This window comes from Nelusetta ayraudi, unplaced genomic scaffold, assembly GCF_046127955.1.
Source record: "Nelusetta ayraudi isolate G7.1 ecotype Tasmania unplaced genomic scaffold, CSIRO-AGI_Nayr_v1 ptg000016l, whole genome shotgun sequence".
Classification (NCBI taxonomy): domain Eukaryota; kingdom Metazoa; phylum Chordata; class Actinopteri; order Tetraodontiformes; family Monacanthidae; genus Nelusetta; species Nelusetta ayraudi.
Window position 1 is genome coordinate 1489255 of NW_027466066.1, and position 18377 is coordinate 1507631.

The 18377-nt window shown below is 48.0% G+C and overlaps 2 protein-coding genes across 5 annotated transcripts in view; one reads left to right on the forward strand and one right to left on the reverse strand.

Annotated features, from left to right (window-relative positions):
* Positions 1-8965, forward strand: cyb561 (cytochrome b561). Its single transcript, XM_076023727.1, has 6 exons — positions 1-157; positions 1508-1715; positions 6265-6363; positions 6477-6580; positions 6706-6863; positions 7436-8965. Exons 2-6 carry the CDS (start codon positions 1511-1513, stop codon positions 7626-7628), a joined length of 759 nt encoding a protein of 252 aa, XP_075879842.1. The 5' UTR covers positions 1-157; positions 1508-1510; the 3' UTR covers positions 7629-8965.
* A 2560-nt stretch (positions 8966-11525) lies between these two features.
* Positions 11526-18377, reverse strand: part of LOC142886668 (protein TANC2-like) — a 45218-nt gene continuing 38366 nt past the window's right edge. For 2 of the 4 annotated variants that reach the window (XM_076023731.1, XM_076023729.1), the window contains 11 exons: positions 18215-18313; positions 17270-17461; positions 17095-17182; positions 16674-16807; positions 16466-16589; positions 15884-16059; positions 15621-15753; positions 15431-15522; positions 14893-15027; positions 14698-14798; positions 11526-14336 (listed from right to left, as the gene is read on the reverse strand). In XM_076023731.1, coding sequence (XP_075879846.1) covers positions 12542-14336; positions 14698-14798; positions 14893-15027; positions 15431-15522; positions 15621-15753; positions 15884-16059; positions 16466-16589; positions 16674-16807; positions 17095-17182; positions 17270-17461; positions 18215-18313 — 3069 coding nt within the window. In that variant the 3' untranslated portion in view covers positions 11526-12541. Of the gene's footprint in view, positions 14337-14697; positions 14799-14892; positions 15028-15430; positions 15523-15620; positions 15754-15883; positions 16060-16465; positions 16808-17094; positions 17183-17269; positions 17462-18214; positions 18314-18377 lie in introns of all 4 variants that reach the window. The other 2 variants (XM_076023730.1, XM_076023728.1) reach the window with 1 other exon arrangement.

Consider the following 18377-nt stretch of genomic DNA (forward strand, 5'->3'; position numbering starts at 1 on the left):
TTTTTTTTCGTGCACAGTTTTGTGGTCACGTGGCGCCGGCTTGTTTTAGAGAGAGACGCGGACGCACGGGCGCGCACCCGAGCGGCACGGTCGGAGGAGCAGGAGAGGCGGATCTGACAGAGGAGAGAGCAGCGGGACTTCCTGACGGCTGAGCGCGGTGAGTGTTCTGCACCGCAAAACAAAACGACTGTTTGTCGCGCGTTTATGTGTCACATTGCGTTTTTTTTTTGTTTAAAGTCCTGCTTCATTCCGTGCGCGAAAAAAAAAAAAAAAAAAAAAAAAAATCCGTAGCGCGTCCCGCAGGTCTGCCGCACAGGTGGACTGACAGCTTCTGCGGTACTCAGGAGTTTGGTTGTTTGGTTTTTCCAAGGACGTGGTTGGGTGGGCGCACGAGACCATCGAGGTTCTGGTCGTGACACACTTGGGAGTCGATGCGTCTGTTGGGTCTCGGCAGGGTTCAGCCGCGGTCACGTCTCGGAGCGACACTTCCTGCTGCACGGAGCGTCACGGTGCCATTGTTTTCCCAGTAAAAGAGAGAGATAGAGAGAGAAAGAAGGGAGGAAAACATGAAGTTCCGCGTTGTTTTCAGTTCACAAGTGCAGCGAAATCGCCTTTGTGAACGTTCGCCTTCATCCCCCCAGTTTCCTTGTTCACGGTCAGCCTGCTGGTCTTGGATCTATTTTAAAAAGTACCATAAGAAGAAAAGAAGGACAGGAGACAGGATGCAGTCACCGTCTCCTTCTCATGCAAAGACTGGTCATTTTGGAACCGGTCCAAAAGTCTTGAGAACCAGACAGAATGAGCATTATTGTGACTGAACTGGCAGTATGTGTTTGCACGCCAAATGAACTGCTCCACTCTAAATCGCAGTAAAAAAACAAACAAAAAAAAAACAACCATACCAGCGATCAAATGTTTCCTCAGGCAAGAAACAAGCCCTAGTTCTGGAATACAGCCTCTTGTGATGTCACAAAGGGGGTCCTCTCCAAGAGTAGTGACGGTGTCTCCTGCCGGGTGTTTTCCTAGCTCGCCTTGTTTTTGTCTCCCCTCTCAAAAAGGTTCTGAAGGTCCAATGTAGCATCAAGTTCAACAGGAGGCTAAAACCTGAAGGTTTTTTGGTTTTCTTTTGTTATTTTTGGCTGGAGGCTGTAAACAGACGGCTAATTGTGCCGTTTTCTGGAGGGCTGTAACGTGGGACGTCGCGTAGATGTATGCATGTCTGTTGCTTCACGTGTAGGAAATTTGCAATTTTGTGATATTAATCTGTGCATTTGACGTCCTGCACACTACACATTTGATCAGACAGTTGATAAAAGCGAAAGTAAATCACACGCAATTATTGACTACGAATGTAAGTGCACCAACACTTATGATCCTGTGGTCATACGGAGCTCAATGTTCTTCCAGCCCATCAGCGAGCGGGATATCTTCAACCTTAACAACATTAACTCCGTATTCACTCACTCCCTATAGTCGCTGTTGGTTTCCCCCCCACCCCCCCTTGCAGAAGATGGACGACTCCCCTGCACGTGCCGGCCGCTCCACCTTCGCGTGGCTGGTGGGGGCGTCGCAGCTGGTGGGCCTGGCGTCGGTGGTGCTGACCGGCGTGTGGATGGGCCACTTCCGGGGAGGATTCGCGTGGGACGGCTCGACGCAGGAGTTCAACCTGCACCCCTTGTGCATGGTGCTGGGCATGGTGTTCCTGCAGGGTGACGGTGAGAGTTTGTCCCTTCACTCGTAATGAATGAATTTGTAAAACTTCAACGAGTACAAATAATAGATGTGGCACAGCATCGGGTGTTTGTTAGAATCACTTACTGGGGATTCTAACAAATGGGCACAGTGTTGCTGACTCTTGGTCAATCGAGTGTCTACATGGCCAATTTAATGACTCACTCCGACTTCAATCGGACAAAGATTAGGTGTGTAATATTTGTGGATTTTCAGAAGAAACAGTGACGTCAAATGGTTTCATTTTAGATTGCAGGGTCCTTTCACTTCCCCTCCCTCTCTCTCGAGCTTGCCATTTACCTACGGTGGCCGGTGCACCAAAACCTGTGTACCTCGTCCACCTTCTTCTTTACTGGTTTCATTGAGCATTCACCCTAAATACAAAACGCGCTGTCAGGCCGATTGGATTGCCGCAGTGCAAGATGGTAGCTAACTGGGATCAAGACCCTTGCTCCATGTACATTCTTAGACATAAATAAGAACCGTTTTATCGGTAGGAAAACCAATTTTTAAACACTTTTATTAATGTATTTATGGGCAGTATACCAAGCTTTTACCAATATCAAAATGAGGAGAAATCAAGCCAAACAGGACCTTCATATTTCAAAATGACCACTCTTTGGATCGGCCTCCGAATTCTAAAATCGGAGTCAAATGTGTCTCAGGCTGCTGCTACCATGCGCTGCAGGTCAAGTGGTCGCCGGTGTCGTTAGCATCTGCTCACGAGTTCGTCTGAAGCCGCCAGTGTCCTTCACGCTGCTTTCAGTTGTTTCCCAAGACTTGGTGAGACAGATCAAGTTAGGGTTGAAATGTTAGACAGACCAAAGAGCCGCACCGCGTGACAGGCCGCCCCGTGTTTGCCGTCACTGATAACAGCGCCGGCTCGACTGCCGTCAATCTGTTGTCATGGTTACGCCAAGTCATTTCTTAGATAAGGTTCGCTAAATGGATTAAATTGAAAGCCGAGGTCAGCAGAGCAGTATTGATGCGCCTTTTTTTTTTTGGTTTTGTCTTCGTCATTTGTGCGTTTGTGATTGCGAGTGCTTGCGTGTGTGTGTGTGTGCGCGCCGAACCCCCGGGGCTCTGTATTAGTGACCTGTTGCATTAAGCTAACACTAGCCAGATACATATTTGTTTCAGCGATGCCACACAGCAAGTCGGCTCTGCACACAGAGCCACTCTACCCTTGTGACAGATGGCAAAGAAAGAGCTGGTCAGCAAAACCTGCCTCTTATTCTCTCGTTCTCCTTCTTCTTTTAAGCAATGTAAACGGGAAAGTATCTTTTTGATGTCTGCTAAGTGCCATCCCATAATATTGGGCGACTTTAAGCCAATAGAAAACCTTTTATTCAAGTACGTAACCAAAGTTTATGGACACTACAATTTACAGCTGTAAAATACAACAAACAGGAATGTATATGTCTTAATAATCTTTCAAATAATCTTTCACAGCTAGTAGTTGTAGTAGTAGTAGTACTATTAGTAGTAGTAGTCTCTTTAGGTATCTCTTTATTTGTCAGAGAGGCCTCTATCTAGAGGGGAACCTCTTCTGTTAAGTGCTTCTTGTATGGCTTAGCTAATGTCACTAGGTAAATATTCGCAACCTGAAAAGGGCCTTACGTGATGGGAGATTTTTTTTTTTTTTTTTTTTGTGGTACGGTTATCCAAACTATAAATTGTCCAGATGATACTCACAGATAAAATGGTTCTTGTATTATTTTTTTTTAAATCATCTATTAATAATAAATTGAATTGGCAGAAAACAGCCAAATATTCAAAGCAGACAAGTCAACTAGTTTTACAACAAAGGTATCAGGTACGTAGACTGGAAAAAGAAACACCGCTCTGAAAGACATACATGACACAGCAGATCTTATCAACAAACATTATGTTGTGTCGTCGTAACAAGTCTCCCTTCTGAGTAAAATCATTTAGCGCTGTGACAAGAACAAGTCAAATGGGTGTCACAAACAGTCACAAAATGTTACAAAACGCTAAAGTGGCTAATCTCATTTGGTAGCGTTAGCGTGCCTCTAAGCGTGGCTAATGCATCAGTGGTTAGCTTGTCAAATGAAGCTGCTGGCCACCCAACCCATGATGGCCCACGCTAAGAAGACCAAATTCTTCATTGTGTTTCTGATTCTTGGCATAGCCAACAAATGAAGCTCCCTTCCATCAGTTTACGTGCGTCTTAACAGCCCAGTGCGCCACACTGGGTGTGTTTGTGTTTAACAATTTGTGTCATGTGACCGCGCACCTCCTCACTGCTGTTCTGTGTTGACTCTTTTTTTTTTTTCTACCTCCTCACAACTTGAACTGTCTGCGAGTTCATTCAGTCGGAGAAAAGCCGGAGTTGTTGTGAATGGATAGCATGTACTACAACGGCTCCTAGTAATAATACACCTTGACTGTAGCCTGTAATACTTTTGAAAATAATAACCACAAAGTACAAGAACAAGACAACAGGATAAACTGAAATTTGGGCAAAACATTAAAACAAAAACCAAAAAAAAAACCAAAAATAAAAAACAGGATAAAAGACAACAACAATCACAAATGGTGATACATTTGGCAAACATGTATATTTAGTTTTGCAGCTTACTAGCCAAAGTTATTCTTTTATTTTTTACAATGGTTTTTATGGACGTGTGGACGTTTCCAATCCACAATGGATTGATTGATGCGGGAGGCCTGTGGTGACACATTGACCACCTGCCTACCTGCCCGTATATCTTTCCCGCAGCTCCGCCCGGCGCCTGCTGCTAATGGCGCTAACCGTATTAGCTCAACCGGGTTTACAGCGGTCTGTCACGGAGCCAGATTTCATTAGAGCAATAACGGCAAAGGTCAGCTGGACGTTAGGCGTGAACCAGTGGCCCCCCCCAGGGCCGGTGAAGGTGTGCAAGGGAGGTTGTATTGTCTCGAGTACGCATGAAAGCCGATTGGTTTCGCCTGCCTAAGTGGCCATATGGACCCTGATGGGATTATGTCTGAGTTAACTCTAATTCATATTATTCTTCCCTCTAATGAGTATTGAGACTTAACAAGCCACTCAGAGGGCTCGCCAAAAAGAAAACTTTGCATTTATCCGCCATCCAGGATATTTTCAAGTGAACCGCACGCACGCCCCCTTTGGTCGCGGTCAACTGCGACTCTCGTGTGATGATTTTTTTGATGAGTTTGCGGCTGACACCTTTCTCTCATGTATCCATTTAAAGCACTCTCTCACTGCATATATCTGACTTCTGTCGTATTGTTTATTTTTTTTTTGAAAATGCTGCTGAGACAGCGCAGGCCTTGCTTCACAAAACTGCGACCTGCTGTGTCATGCCGGCAAAGAGGGTTATCTGGATGCGATCGGCTTAATCGGCTCAAAAACCAACTCGTTTAGGACCGGCTTGTGTTTGCATGAAGGAAGTCCTGCTGTGCGGATCCAAACCCTTTTGTGCACGCTCAAAATAATGTCTTGATATTCACCAGTGTGGTCATTTTGCCACTAATAAACTAAACTGTAACTAAACTTAACTGTATTTACTGCGTTTCATCATATTGTTTTTAGGGTTCATTTATTTTAATGGCTGCATCCAGGTTTAACCTTAAAAACAGACTACATATACAGTATGTGTACATATATACATGTACACATGTATATATGTGCTGTACATTCATGTCAGTATGTATGCACGTATCTACATATTTATGTATAAAAGTGTATGTACTTAAACATACATTTTCATATCTGTATTTTACATATAATACATATATGTATTTTCAATACATCAAAGCTAGAACAAATAGGTGGCTAAAAAAGCTCCTACCCCACTGCAGTAAATGCACTCAACGCTGCTGTAGGATGAATGTGTTTGTATGTGTATGTGGTCGTGTGTTTCACAGACACCTGTTATTGTGTTTATTACATGGTTTTGTTTCTTCTTGAATGTTTTTTTTTATTTGGAAGGAATGATACCAAAGAATTGCACTTTTTAAAAAAAAAAAAAAAAAAAAAATTGACAATGACAATAAAGACATTCTAATTCTGATTCATAACAGCACAGTAACACATAATCAGCTTTTGGTATGCAGCATAAAGTCATAAGAGCGTTGACACGCCACTGAGACAGATTTTTTTTTGTTCTAAATTTCCTTCTTATTTGAGTATTCGAACGACTTGAGTCACAGCTCAGCTAATATTGATGGGAAACTTGATCCTTTTTTTCCTCGAGTTTTGAAGGATTCGTTCAGGACCCGCACATCGACATGAGACACAGCCACTGCTGGATTGCACATTCATAAGTTGCCACAGTGTTGAATTGATGATGTGGTCGTGACTATGAGTGTCTCTGACAGTGTGATGGAGCAAAATGAATAAATAAAGAAGTAAAATAAATCATTGCTGCACGGTTCATCGAATTGATAGCAAATTTAAAAAAAAGCGTGATTGCGAATGTGGCCACTCCATTTGTTTGAAGAGCATTTTCCACATACATCCCACTTTAAGAACATTGTATAAACGCCATTCATCCTCCTCTCCAGCCATCCTGGTCTACAGAGTTTTCCGAAACGAGCCGAAGAGGAACATCAAGATCCTTCACGGCGTCATCCACCTGTTCGCCCTCGTCATCAGCATCGTAGGTGAGAAGACGAGGCCTGTGTGTGCACGTACTGGAAACACGTCGCAACCTCCCCCGACCAACCACTCCCACCCCCCGCCCCCCCATTCTCATGTGTTTTTCTCCTGCGTGTAGGTTTTGCAGCTGTGTTCGAAAATCACAAAGCGGCAAAGATTCCGGACATGTACTCTTTACACAGCTGGTGTGGCATGGCTACGCTAGTCTTTTTCTGCGTACAGGTAACGCACGCGCACGCACGCACGCACGCACGCACGCACGCACGCACGCACGCACGCACGCACGCACGCACACACACAGAGCTAGCTGTCCTTACTTAAGTGCTTCTTCTTCCTCCTCTTCCCAGTGGATACTGGGCCTGTTGTTCTTCCTGTTTCCTGTTGCGTCGTCATGGTTGCGAGCCGTGTACCTCCCCTTCCACGTGTTCTGCGGCCTGATCCTGCTGGTCATGGCCATCGGGACGAGTCTGCTGGGCATCACGGAGAAACTGCTCTTCAGCATCATGTACGTCCCAGTGTTTTGGGGATTTTTTTTTTTTTTTTTTCCGCTCTTATTTTCCCCTGATAAATTAAAGTAAACATCCACTCAGATGCTAGAAGGGCGTGCTTCTGAGTTTTGGCTCCCCGGAGGCGGTTGATCAGGCATGTTTGTCCATGCAAACACAGAGAGAGAGAGAGATGAAAATTATGGACCCGGGGCAGCTGGAGGCGGTGGAAACATGTGAACATTGGTTGACACGTAAAGGGTGACAACAGCGGTGGAAACACGAGTTGAAGGCCCTGCATTGTGCAAAATGCGAGAACCTTCACTTCTTCGGTTGTTCGCCTTTCAGTGCAAAAGGTGCACAGACACAAGTAGTTGTGGGAATCTTTGCAAAAGGAAGACGGTGAGTGACGACGCCAGCAGCCAGTTGTCGGTTCTGACCCGTGATAAACCACCTCACTTCCACCTTGTTTTTGTCCCCATTTAAAAATGTTGGAGAACAATAAAGAACATGACAAAGGTCCAACAAATCATCGGGGTAGCTGCCTGCAGAAAGCCTCAACTCTGCTTATTTGTGCTTGATGATTCTGTAGGTCAACCTACTCCAAGTTCACTCCGGAGGGGGTGCTGGCCAACGTCTTGGGGATCCTGCTGGTGGTTTTCGGGGTGCTGCTGGGCTACCTGATCACCAAGGACGAGTTCAGACGTCCGCCGAACCCGGAGGAAGAGTCCCTGTCCGTCCACTTCAAGACCCTCACCGAGGGCCAGACCCCGGCCTCGCCCTGACCCGGGTGAGGCGGCGTGACCTTGGCACGTGGCTGAAGATCTGGGGTCTCCGTTTGTCAAAAGAAGAGAGCGCAGAATCCAGACTCCTCCTCATCATCATCTCAGTATCCACTTTGTTGTAAACGTTTCATTTATGTTCGATGTTCTTTGATTGTACTGGGGACAGTCGGTGCGACTGTGCGACGGCCGACCGACAACTTCACGTTGTGTCGAGTCAGGACTGCTTCTCAAAAAGTCGTTTTTTCATGGTTTTATGGTTTCCTTCCGACGCGACGCAAAGAAGTGAGAGTGTTTATCCACCTGGCTAGTCTGCAAACGCGTCATTCCCACGGCTGCAGGAAGTGAATTCATTAAAAAGGTAATTGCTTTAAAAATGGTCCAGGGAGGCTAAGTGATCCCAGTTGCTTTTTGGCTTGTGAAAAAAAAAAGTGCCAAGGACAAGAGGTGAAGAGAGAGAGACATGTTTTTAATTTCCTAAATTAAACTGCCGGAGAAGAGATGCACCCTTGCGTGTCGAACGGTCAATTAGTACGCGGATGACCCGAGTTCTCGTGCCACACTCGCATATTAAGCACATTAGCTTTCCCAAGGCTTGTCGCGTCGCAAATCGGAAGTTCAAGCATTCTGCATCAGGGCTCACGACAAAGTAATGTCTGAAATGATTCTGTAGCCTCATGACCGAGTTCCAGTCAAGACATCCTCAGACCTCAAACGCCATGTTAAGACTTTACCGCGGCCAATTTATGACTGTTTGTCCAATTGATGTCACCCCTTATTAGCTTTTCTGTCCTTTGTGAGATTTCTGTCGTGAGGAAAAGACAAATGTCGAATGATCAGGTCGTAAACTTGGAAGGTGTGGTGCGGACGTTGCAGTTAAATGCCAACAAAACTTATCAGGCACTTCAGGAAGCATGAATCAGATTTTACCATCAATCTGTGTTTTCACCCAAAACCACTGAGTCCACGTTCCGACATGTGTTGGCGAGTTAACACACAGGACCTAAACAAGCTCGGGACCACTAAGAACCCCGATTAAAAAGATTTAGCACAATTTTTTTTTTGGAAGTAATTTGCACTACTTGTAATGGACATGTATTTGATTTATAGTTTGTCCTTGAAGTATATTTTTTCCCCCTACGCTGTGTGTATGTGAAGGATTGTCCTGTGTTTTGTTGAGTGTCAATTGTTACGTTTGATATTGTTTTACTTAAAATGTGTCTATACACCAGTGCCTGTCGCTATATGCTGTTTGTGTTGGCAACGGCGTCGTTTTTCCAAAAGGGAGGCCTTAATTTCACTGGTCCAACCCACGACAAACACTAAACGTGCGCATGAAAGATCTGTGTGTGCGCACTTGTTTTTGTATTCGCTTGTCTCAAATGTCCAGCCGCTGGCGCTCATTTCTTTGACCAATGCATTGTAGTTAAATGTTTGTTGTTTATGTTATATGATTTGCTTCCTCCACAGTATGAAGACTAGTACTGTATTCACTTTGCCGTTATGAGTACGCAACACTTACTGCTTAAACAAGCACACCTATAGCTCTATCTATAGTTGAAACCCTCTTAAAATAAAGGACTTCCTATTGCAGAAGTGAAAATGTTTCTTTTTTTTTTTTTTTAGCTTTATTCAATGAACGTCAACACACCATCCATACCAAAGAAATGGTAACAATACCGCTTTAACACTTTCATGCCGGGCCTTTAAAGCAGCTCTAGGTAACTTGAACTCGCTACGAGTTTGCTCCGACAATGACGTCGTCGCGACACAAACGTTCAATTATTACTTTTGTCTTTCATCGAGGTTACTTATTGGGTTCCATTCCGTCATTTTTACAATCTTATGTATTTGTAATGGCAGTATGTGAGACTGCCTCTAAATAAACGTGTGACGTTGCCGTAAAGTGGTTTGTCCGGCGTGTCGGGTCGCGCTTGAAAGTCACGCAGTGCAGTTACAGCTGGCACAACCCCCCCCCCCCCTCCCCCCCCCAACCCACCCACCGCCTCGCGGCGGCACCATTGATCCTATTAATCGTTTATCTACCGCTTTACCGAGTTTGGAATCATACTTTTATGGTCAAAAAGTTACCTAGGGCAGCTTTAAGGACGCCTCGGCTGGGTCCAGTCAGGGTGTAAAGCAGTGTTGAGACTCGCTGACGCCCCCTGGAGGTTCAACCGCCAAAGTGACATCGGACAAACGCTCCACGGGGAAGGCATCTTTTCATTCATTCGCCTTTATTCCTCTTTGCCAAGCAGTCGGTGACTTCACACGTGTCCACACATTCATCTTGTAGTTACACATTTAAATAATGCTGTTCCTTGAACTTACAACCATTCCAGGACATAAATATGAACCTTTGATACACACAGTGAGAAAAAGCCAAATGACAGGACACACGCACACAACATACACACACACACAGACATACCTGTAACGTCAGTTCTGCTCCATGACTTGTGCTGTTTTTTTGTCTTTTTTTTTTTGTTATTTCTTCAGGGTAGAAGAGGGGGCCAGGGTTACATCCCACAAGTACAGCACACGACGCCGTTTTATCTGATCTTGATAACACATCCATCAACCGGCTTTAAAATCTTAACCGTGTGACCCTTTCATTTGCGTCACTTTAAAAAGCAAATCGATCAGCTGTTTAACTTTAAGAACGGAAAAGGCCGGAGAGGCGGGGCAGAGGTCAAATGCCACGTTCAACTCAGGAAACTTTGCAGAAAAATGAAATGGGCATTTATGAGCAGAGGACATGTATGTGAACGCTTTTTGTTGTTCTTGTTGATTGAAGCCGGTGTTGTGTCCCTACTGGTTTCCTTGCCAAACGGCTGACGACATGTTGCGCCGCCATCAAAAGATTCGACGCAAATTCACAAACGCACACGGCATATCACCGGCGATCTTTGAAGTCGCTGCCCACATCTACCACAGCGAATATGCTTCTGTCAACGAGGGCTGTGCACTAGTGGTATTAAAATACAACGAAAATGAAAATATGACGTTCGAAGTTGGGACTCGACCTTCGACCTTCCCTCCAACAAAAATCATAGAACCTGCGGACGACGGCGGCACCGCAGCAGCACATCTGCACCGTTTCGGCAAGGAGATCAGTGGGGACACAACACCGGCTGCTGGCGAGCCTCTCCTGTCAAACACGCCACTCGCACATTCTAAATATAATTTTCTAATCAACAGGTCTGTTTCTTAGTTTTTGGTAAACATATTTTTGTGCGCTCACCAGCGGCTCTTCTCCTCGGTGTCTAATAACAACAGCAAATGACGAAATGGAAGCCGGTTCCATCCCGCGGCTTCTTGGCTAATCACGTTCTCGGTTGGACGGTTTCACGGAAATCTCTTGAAAGGGAACTTTCTTGCATGACGAGACAATTTTTCTTGCATTTACCGCGGCGCACACGCACTTGTATTCTTTTTTTTTTTTTTTTTTTTAAACGACCTCAAGTTTGACTGGAAAAAACCTCGGAGAAAAAAAATATGCCTTTAGTGCAGGCAGTTAGCGCGCTAGCTACACGTTTTGGCTTACCATACAGCAGATAAAAACAGTCTTTCTTATATATATCATATATATATATATATATATATTCCTTAACATTTATTTCCAAGCTCCGAACCATGTTGTGCCTATACCTACAGTCACTCGCCAAGCCGATGGGGAAGGGGGTTAGCAACATCCGTTCGCTTTTATTTTTGCTAAGAGCAGCAGAGGGAGCCAACGAGGAGGCACGAAAGCGCTGTTTGCGTGGTGGTGGTGGTGGTGGTGGTGGGGACACAGCTGTCACTGGTCGGCATTCATGTTGTTTGCATAAATTTCTTTTCTTCTAAGATTTCTTTCAGTGAGAGAAACAAAAAAAAAGAAAACTACTTGGAAAAAAAATGTTGACGTTGAAGAGCACTGTCACCACACACGAGCAGGAGATGTTCTGAAAAGCGCATTGGGTGGAGTTGAACTTCTACATTTCCTGTGGTTTACAAAAAAAAAAAAAAAAAAAAAATCCAAAACGTACAAAGACAAAATCCAAAAGGAATATACATTTTTACAGGAAAAAAAACAAAACAAGATTGTACGGTTTAATACAGATACATAACTTAAAATAGAGATAAATATCACTCATTTCTGTTTTATAAACAGCAAGCCAGTGCTTATCCAGTGACGCCGTTGGGCCTAGTTTCTCAAACTATGGCTGCGGATTCTTGGTCACTGACCAGCGGCTGACACACGGTTTACAGTCGATGTAGGATCTTCAGCAGTCAAAGGTGATAGTGGTGCTTTTTAGTGTCTTTAGTGTCTGACTGAATGGCGCCACCTACAGCTGTGGGACACATTATTTTGGCAGGACACCACTGGAGCCAATCATCAATTCAGACTTTTGGCGTTTGCAGTGCCTTGTTTAGCCACCTACCGCCCCCTTATGGCAGGGGAGGTAAGGTCAAGATGTGTAGCGCCGCCTGGTGTCTGTTCTCACTTGGGATCTTTTTTTTCCCCCTTCCTCTTTGTGCTTGGAACTGACTGCAGCTGCGTCATCTCGCGGCTGCACTCTCGCACTTGATTCTCCGCAAGTCCCGCCCCATTTTCTTCGTCGCACGGCGCCTGACCTGCGACGGGAACAGGTTCTAAAGTCCAAAACATATGTACAACTTTTTTCTTTCTTCTTCTTTTACCGTCTCTTCTGAACACTGAAACAATCTGTACGTTTCAAATGAAGCCTTCCGCCCGCAATCCCCATTTTCTCACGAGTGGGGAAAAGTGAGCTTCTTCGCTTGAGCCGAAAACGTGTGTTGCAATTTGAATTGTTATTGCGTTTTGCCCCGCAATCTTTCATATTTTCACTTAAAAATTGTTATTATTCTTTTTTTTTTTTTTTTTAACATAGTGCACTTCTCTGAGCTTCATTCTACACGTTGGACTCGACGAAAGGTCTTTTTGGCTTGACAGGGGAGGTAGGGCCCGTCTTTCTCTCCGGTCGGTCCGAGCAGCCGGTGATCACGGGCAGCGTTCGCGCCATCCTGACGCCCACGTACGACGGACTCTGGCTGGCGATCTGCAGCGAGCCCTCGCTGAGCTTGCGGCCGCCCGCCACGATGTCGTAGCCGTCGTAGCCCTCGCGCTGGTGCCCGTTGTTGCGGGCGTTGTTGTTGCTTCGGTTGTGGTAGGCCAAGGAGGAGGGCTGCAGGTGGGCCTGGATGGAGGAGGAGGAGGAGGGCGGGGGAGCCTTGCCGGGCGACGTCACCACCGTGTCCACCGACGACACGGCCCAGGAGCGGGAGGGGCTCAGGCAGGAGGCGGAGCCGGAGGACACCTGCTGATACTGCTGCTGCACCCTCGCTGTCCTGTCGATGACACCCATGAAGGGGGTGTTCCTGGACGAGCGGCCCGCCTCTCCCGGGTAGGTCCCGCCGACCCCCACGCACATCTCCGACTGGGGGCCCGAGATCAGCATGAGATCGTCGCGGTAGCCCGCCACCTCGGCCACGGAGGCCAGGTCGGACGGCAGGTCCACCTGCTGGGCCGAGGCCGACGTCCTGAAGCCCGAGCCGCCGAGGCCGCCGGCGAGGCTGCTGCTGCTGCTGGAGAAACGGACGCTGCTGCTCTGGGAGTGGACCAGGGGCCTGGAGGGTGGGGGTGGGGCGGCGGCCGGGTGGGCACTGAGCGGGCGGCGCAGCCCCTGCTGGTGGGGGTGGGGGTGCGGGTGGTACTGGTACGACGACAGGAAGCCGTCGTCGGCCTCGCCCGCCTCGGTCACCTCCATGGGGTAGAAGGCGGCTTTGGTCATGTGACGCGCCTGGCCGAAGCGATTCATCGCCGCCCGGTCGCCTCCCGCGTCCCGGCCGTACGCCGTCACGGGCCTCGCCTGGCCCATCAGGTCCATGTCGCTGGGCGGGTACGGCGCTCCGGAGCTCAGACCCGCCTGGAGGCCGGGCCTGACGTCCAGGGGGCTGAGGGAGATGCCTTCGCCCAGTTCTGCCAGCTCCTGGGGCAGCTGCCCGAACTGGGAGTAGGCGGAGCTGCCCAGGTTCGGACCGCCTCGGCACACCTGGACCTTGGCCGGTTGGAGCCACTGGCTCGGGACGGTGTTCTGCTTCTGGAAGGGCCTCTGGCTGGACGGGTGGCCCTGGGCCGGGTGCTGGAGGCCGGGGTGCTGGTACAGGATCCCGTTGCCGGGCGCGGCGGGTGCCGCGTCCGACATGGGTCCGGCCCGCTGCAGGTGCTGCATCGGGGAGGTGGGGGGGCTGAAGTGGCCGGGTGAGGAGGAGGAGGGGGAGTGGGCGGGGCTGGCCAGGTGACGGTACTGGTGGGTGGGGGAGAGCGAGGAGGAGCGGCAGGGCCCCCCGTCCAGGCTCTGGGCCGCTTGTGGAGGATGGAAGGAGGAGGAGTGGGGGATGGCGTCTCGCTCGCAGTAACGTTCTTCCTCTTCCTCCTCTTCCTCCTCGTCGTCATCCTCGTCCTCCTCTTCTGTGAGACCCTCCCTCTCCTGCGCCTGGAGGCCGCCGGGGTCTCTGCTCCTCGCCTCCCTGCTGGCGTTCTGCTGATAGGGGAGATGCGACAGCGGCAGCGGCAGCGGCTCCTCCTGGTGCTGCGCCACCTGCCGGCACTCGTCCTTCACCCGAGCCAGCAGGCGCTGGATCTCCCTGTTGGACGGACACAGGCGGCTGGCCTCGATCAGGTCCTCCAGGGCTGCGTGGAACTGCCTGGAAGGGGAGGGGGCGAGATTTGGCAAGGTCAAAATAAAAGACGGAATCGCTTAATGAGTTTGTCTCAGCCGCTAAGCTAAAGCATGAGAGGAACCGATTGTTGACCCTTTCTCTTTATTCCACTTTAGTAATTCATTTTTATTAACTATTAAAGGTCTTAACGTGTAACAATCCAAAATTCTTCAAAGATTTCTGAAAAACAGCATTCTTAGCCCCCTGTTTTGAGCCTCCTGCCAAAAAAATGTTTAGCTTCTAGCTCCCTGCATTGTAGCGTGTAACCTTCTCCTGAGGCTCAGCAGTAAGAAGTCTCGCGAGTTGGATCCTGCACCCGTGACCACAGCGTGCGCGGCGACGGTACCTTTGGCTGCGTTTGGCGCGGGCCCGGGCGTAGAAGGCCTCGTAGGACTTGGCCTTGAACTCCAGCGCCTTGGTGGCAAACTGCTCGGCCAGGTCAAAGTCCTGCAAGCGAGATCGGCGGGACGATGGTGAGAATTGAACAAATCTGCGCTCAACGCTTTGTGCCTTGCGTGCGATCGGCGGGGGGCCCGCTCACGTTCATCTTGCGGTGGCAGCGCGACAGGTTGAGCAGCACGCACACCCGCAGCTGCCGGAACGTCTTCAGCTCGTCTCCGGGAAACTTCTGGAGGGCCGACTGATAGGAGTGGGCGGCTTCTCTCGCTTTCCCTTGCTACGACAAAAAAAAAAAAAACATAACATTTTTTTAAACAATATCAATGGATTTGCTTGAACGTTTTTTCTGTGAGCTGAGGGAGAAAAAAAAAAGTTTGAGGGCCGCTTCTGACATACAGCAGTGAAAAACGTTCACTTTTCGCAAATTTTCAATTTTCACATTTCTCGAGCACCCCTAGTTTTTTTTTTAACATGAATATTGTCATGATGGGACAGACACAAACTAAAGCAATTAAAAAAAAAAAAAAAAAATTCTAATGTGCCCTGGATGTGGATGTGGATTTTTTTTTATATATTCACAATTTTTTTTTTTTTTTTTTGCCATCAATGTTTGCAGTTAAAGTTTTTTTTACTTTTTATTGCGGCTTTATTGAGGTAAAGCTAACGTCAGTGTCTTTTACCTTATACAGTCTGTCTCCCTCCTGCATCAGTTTACTGAGCAGGACCATCAAGATGTCTGGTTTAGAGGTCGCCATGGCCCACGTCGCTGGTCCTACACACACACACAAACAAAATAAAAAACAAAGCAAAAAGTCAATAAACTACATTTTAGCTCCAATCCAGTGTGGTACAACCAGAGCAGCGACGGACCTATTTTAGCTCCCTTCTTGAGCAGGGCGATCACTGCCGAGGTGTTCCTGCAGCCGACCGCTCGGTCCAGAGGACGCATCCCGCTGCAGTCCACGTGCTCCACCGATGCGCCGTGATCCACCAGGTACTGCACCTGAGGCGGGGAAACATTTAGTTTAGTCAAACGACTCCCGGGGCCGCTTCGGATCCGTGCGCCGGTGAGCGCGGAAAGAACTTTTAACTGAGAGTTTATTCAAAAACTCCTCCGGTCTGTTGCAACGCACCACTTCGGGGTCGCCGCAGAAGGCGGCCAGGTCCAGCGGCGTGCGGCCACTGCGGTCGGCGTGAGTGGTGGCGGTGCCCCTCTCCACCAGCTCGCGCACCAGTTGGAGCTTCCCTTTCAGGCACGCCCAGCTCAGCGCCGTCAGGCCCTCGCGGTCTGTCTGTTCCAAAGAGGATCCTGGCAACAGAGAAGGGTTTGTGGCATGTATTTAGATGAAAAAAGAAAAAGAAAACATTGATGGCACTTTGGCTGGACTCGGAGAGCTCTCTAGTCAAACTTTGAGCATAAATCAATGAGTTGAATCTTTGCTCTTTTTCTCCATTTCTCAATAAAAGGCCAAGGGTGGGATTAAAATTACGCAAGAGCCTAAAATATCAGAAATTTGCAGCAGCATGGGAACTTACTGAGTTGAGAATTTTATACTTTTTCTCAGCTTAAAGGCAGGTGTGATAATGGAGGCATTGTCCATGTCGAGGCTTTTGAAGGTGAAATGCATTTGGAACGAGCCGAGACCTCTTTGTCCCACTGCTCCAGCATCCAAAGCTGCCGTTTATACAAGAACAAACAAGAGGGGCCAACCTACCGTGATCCAGCAGCAGCCTGGCGGTGGTCAGATGGCCCTCCGACGCCGCCACCATCAGGGCGGTGCGGCCTTGCTGGTCGACGACGTTCACCTCCACCCCGTGCGTCAGCAACAACCTCACCACCTGCACCGGACAGAGAACAAATGCAATAAGCAGAGAGCAAAATAAACTTTTTTTTTTTGGGGGGGGGGGAACGCTGGAACACACCTGCCAGTGGTCTCTCCTCACGGCGCTGAAGAGCGGACTCACTCCGCGCCTGTTGCCTTCCTTGGCGGCGGCGCCCTGGTCCAGCAGCAGCCTGCAGACGGCCAGCCGGCCGCTGCCTGCCGCAGCCGTTAGAGCTGAGACAGAGGGGGGGGGGTGAAAAGAAGCAAGGGGGGGGGGTTTTGAGGTTGAGGACGGCAAGAATATCAGAGGGCTGCTCATTGTTTCATGGAATTTAACTGAATAAAAAAAAAAAAAAAGACAAGTAAATTGTACTTTTACGAGAATTATTGCAAGAATTGCCAGCATCACTTCATGGGAAGCATCTCGATGATGCGATTCCAGTCAAGATTTTTATTTTATTCATATTTTAGTATTGTTAATCTGCGCTGTGTGCACATCAGCTCTAGCTTGGTGTCTGTACCTGTTTCTCCCCACAGACTGTCTGGACAGTTTATCTCTGGCCTGTCTTCCTCCTCCTCCCCAGGAAGGTCCAGGAGGTACGACACCATCTACGGCAAACGCACACAGGGGAATGTCACAATCACATTGCGCAGATTTAATTAAGTGTGTGAGAGCGCGAGCGAGCGGCGGCGGACCTCCGTGTGGCCCATGTTGGCTGCTGCAGTCAGCGCCTGCTGCACCGCCTGGGACCTGCTCGCCCCCCTCTGGCCGCAGCAGGAGGTGCAGCTCCAGTCGGCGTGCTTCAGCAGCAAGCACAGCGCCTCCAGGTGGCCCCGCTGGGCGGCGTGCACCAGAGCACAGCGACCCGAGCTGTCCACGTGACCGGCCTGAGGAGGCAGAGGAAGGCAGAAGCAAAAGAGATGTCATTCATGCAGGCGATGAAATACAGTGTGACTCCTTACAAAACGACTACAAGTACTCAAACATTATCATTTCATTTCAAAAAAAATTTGTTAATTAATAATATTCTTATCATTAGTCATTTTATTTATTTTTGGTTTAATTTTTGGTTTTAATTTTGGTTTAACTGTACCTAACTTGAACTACTTTGCCCTAAGATGGCAATTTTAAGTGGACGTGAACCACAAAACATAGTTCTTAATTCTAGTCTCATAATTCTTAAAAGTTCGCCCACACTGAAAAGATCACATGTGTTTCAACACTAAAAGGTATTTCAAAATACAACACCACCTGTTCTCCGATGTTGGCGAGCTGCAATTAAAGAGCAACATTCCGCCAGTCAACAGGCATACAAGAATTTTTACAAGAAACATATGTAATCTTTTCAGGGTGGGAGACCTTTTAAGAATTATGACAACTATGTCTTGTGTTTCATGTCCACTTGAAAGGAGCACAGAGCAGTTTAGAAACAGCAGAAAAGCAGAGAGCAAAAACAAGCAGCTCTGAAGTTGGAGCATCAGTGCAACAAGTAAGAAGCAAAATATAAAATATGTAAAACATAAAAAAAACTTTAACATTGTATCTGATGACAAGTACAGTGAAGACCGTCTTCAGAAGTGAATATAAAGAGGTGGCCAGAGGGCTTGCTATGGAAAAAAAAAAGAGACAAACGCAGCTACCTTGGCCTTATGCTGACACAGCATGGTGACGATATTCAAATGTCCTGCTGCCGCGGCGAAGCCCAGGGCCGTCAAGCCGTCGTGTGACTGTGCGTCCACCTGGAAAGGCGACACGAGCATGTATCGAAAAACGTAGCTTAGCAACTGCGCACGTCCCTGAAAC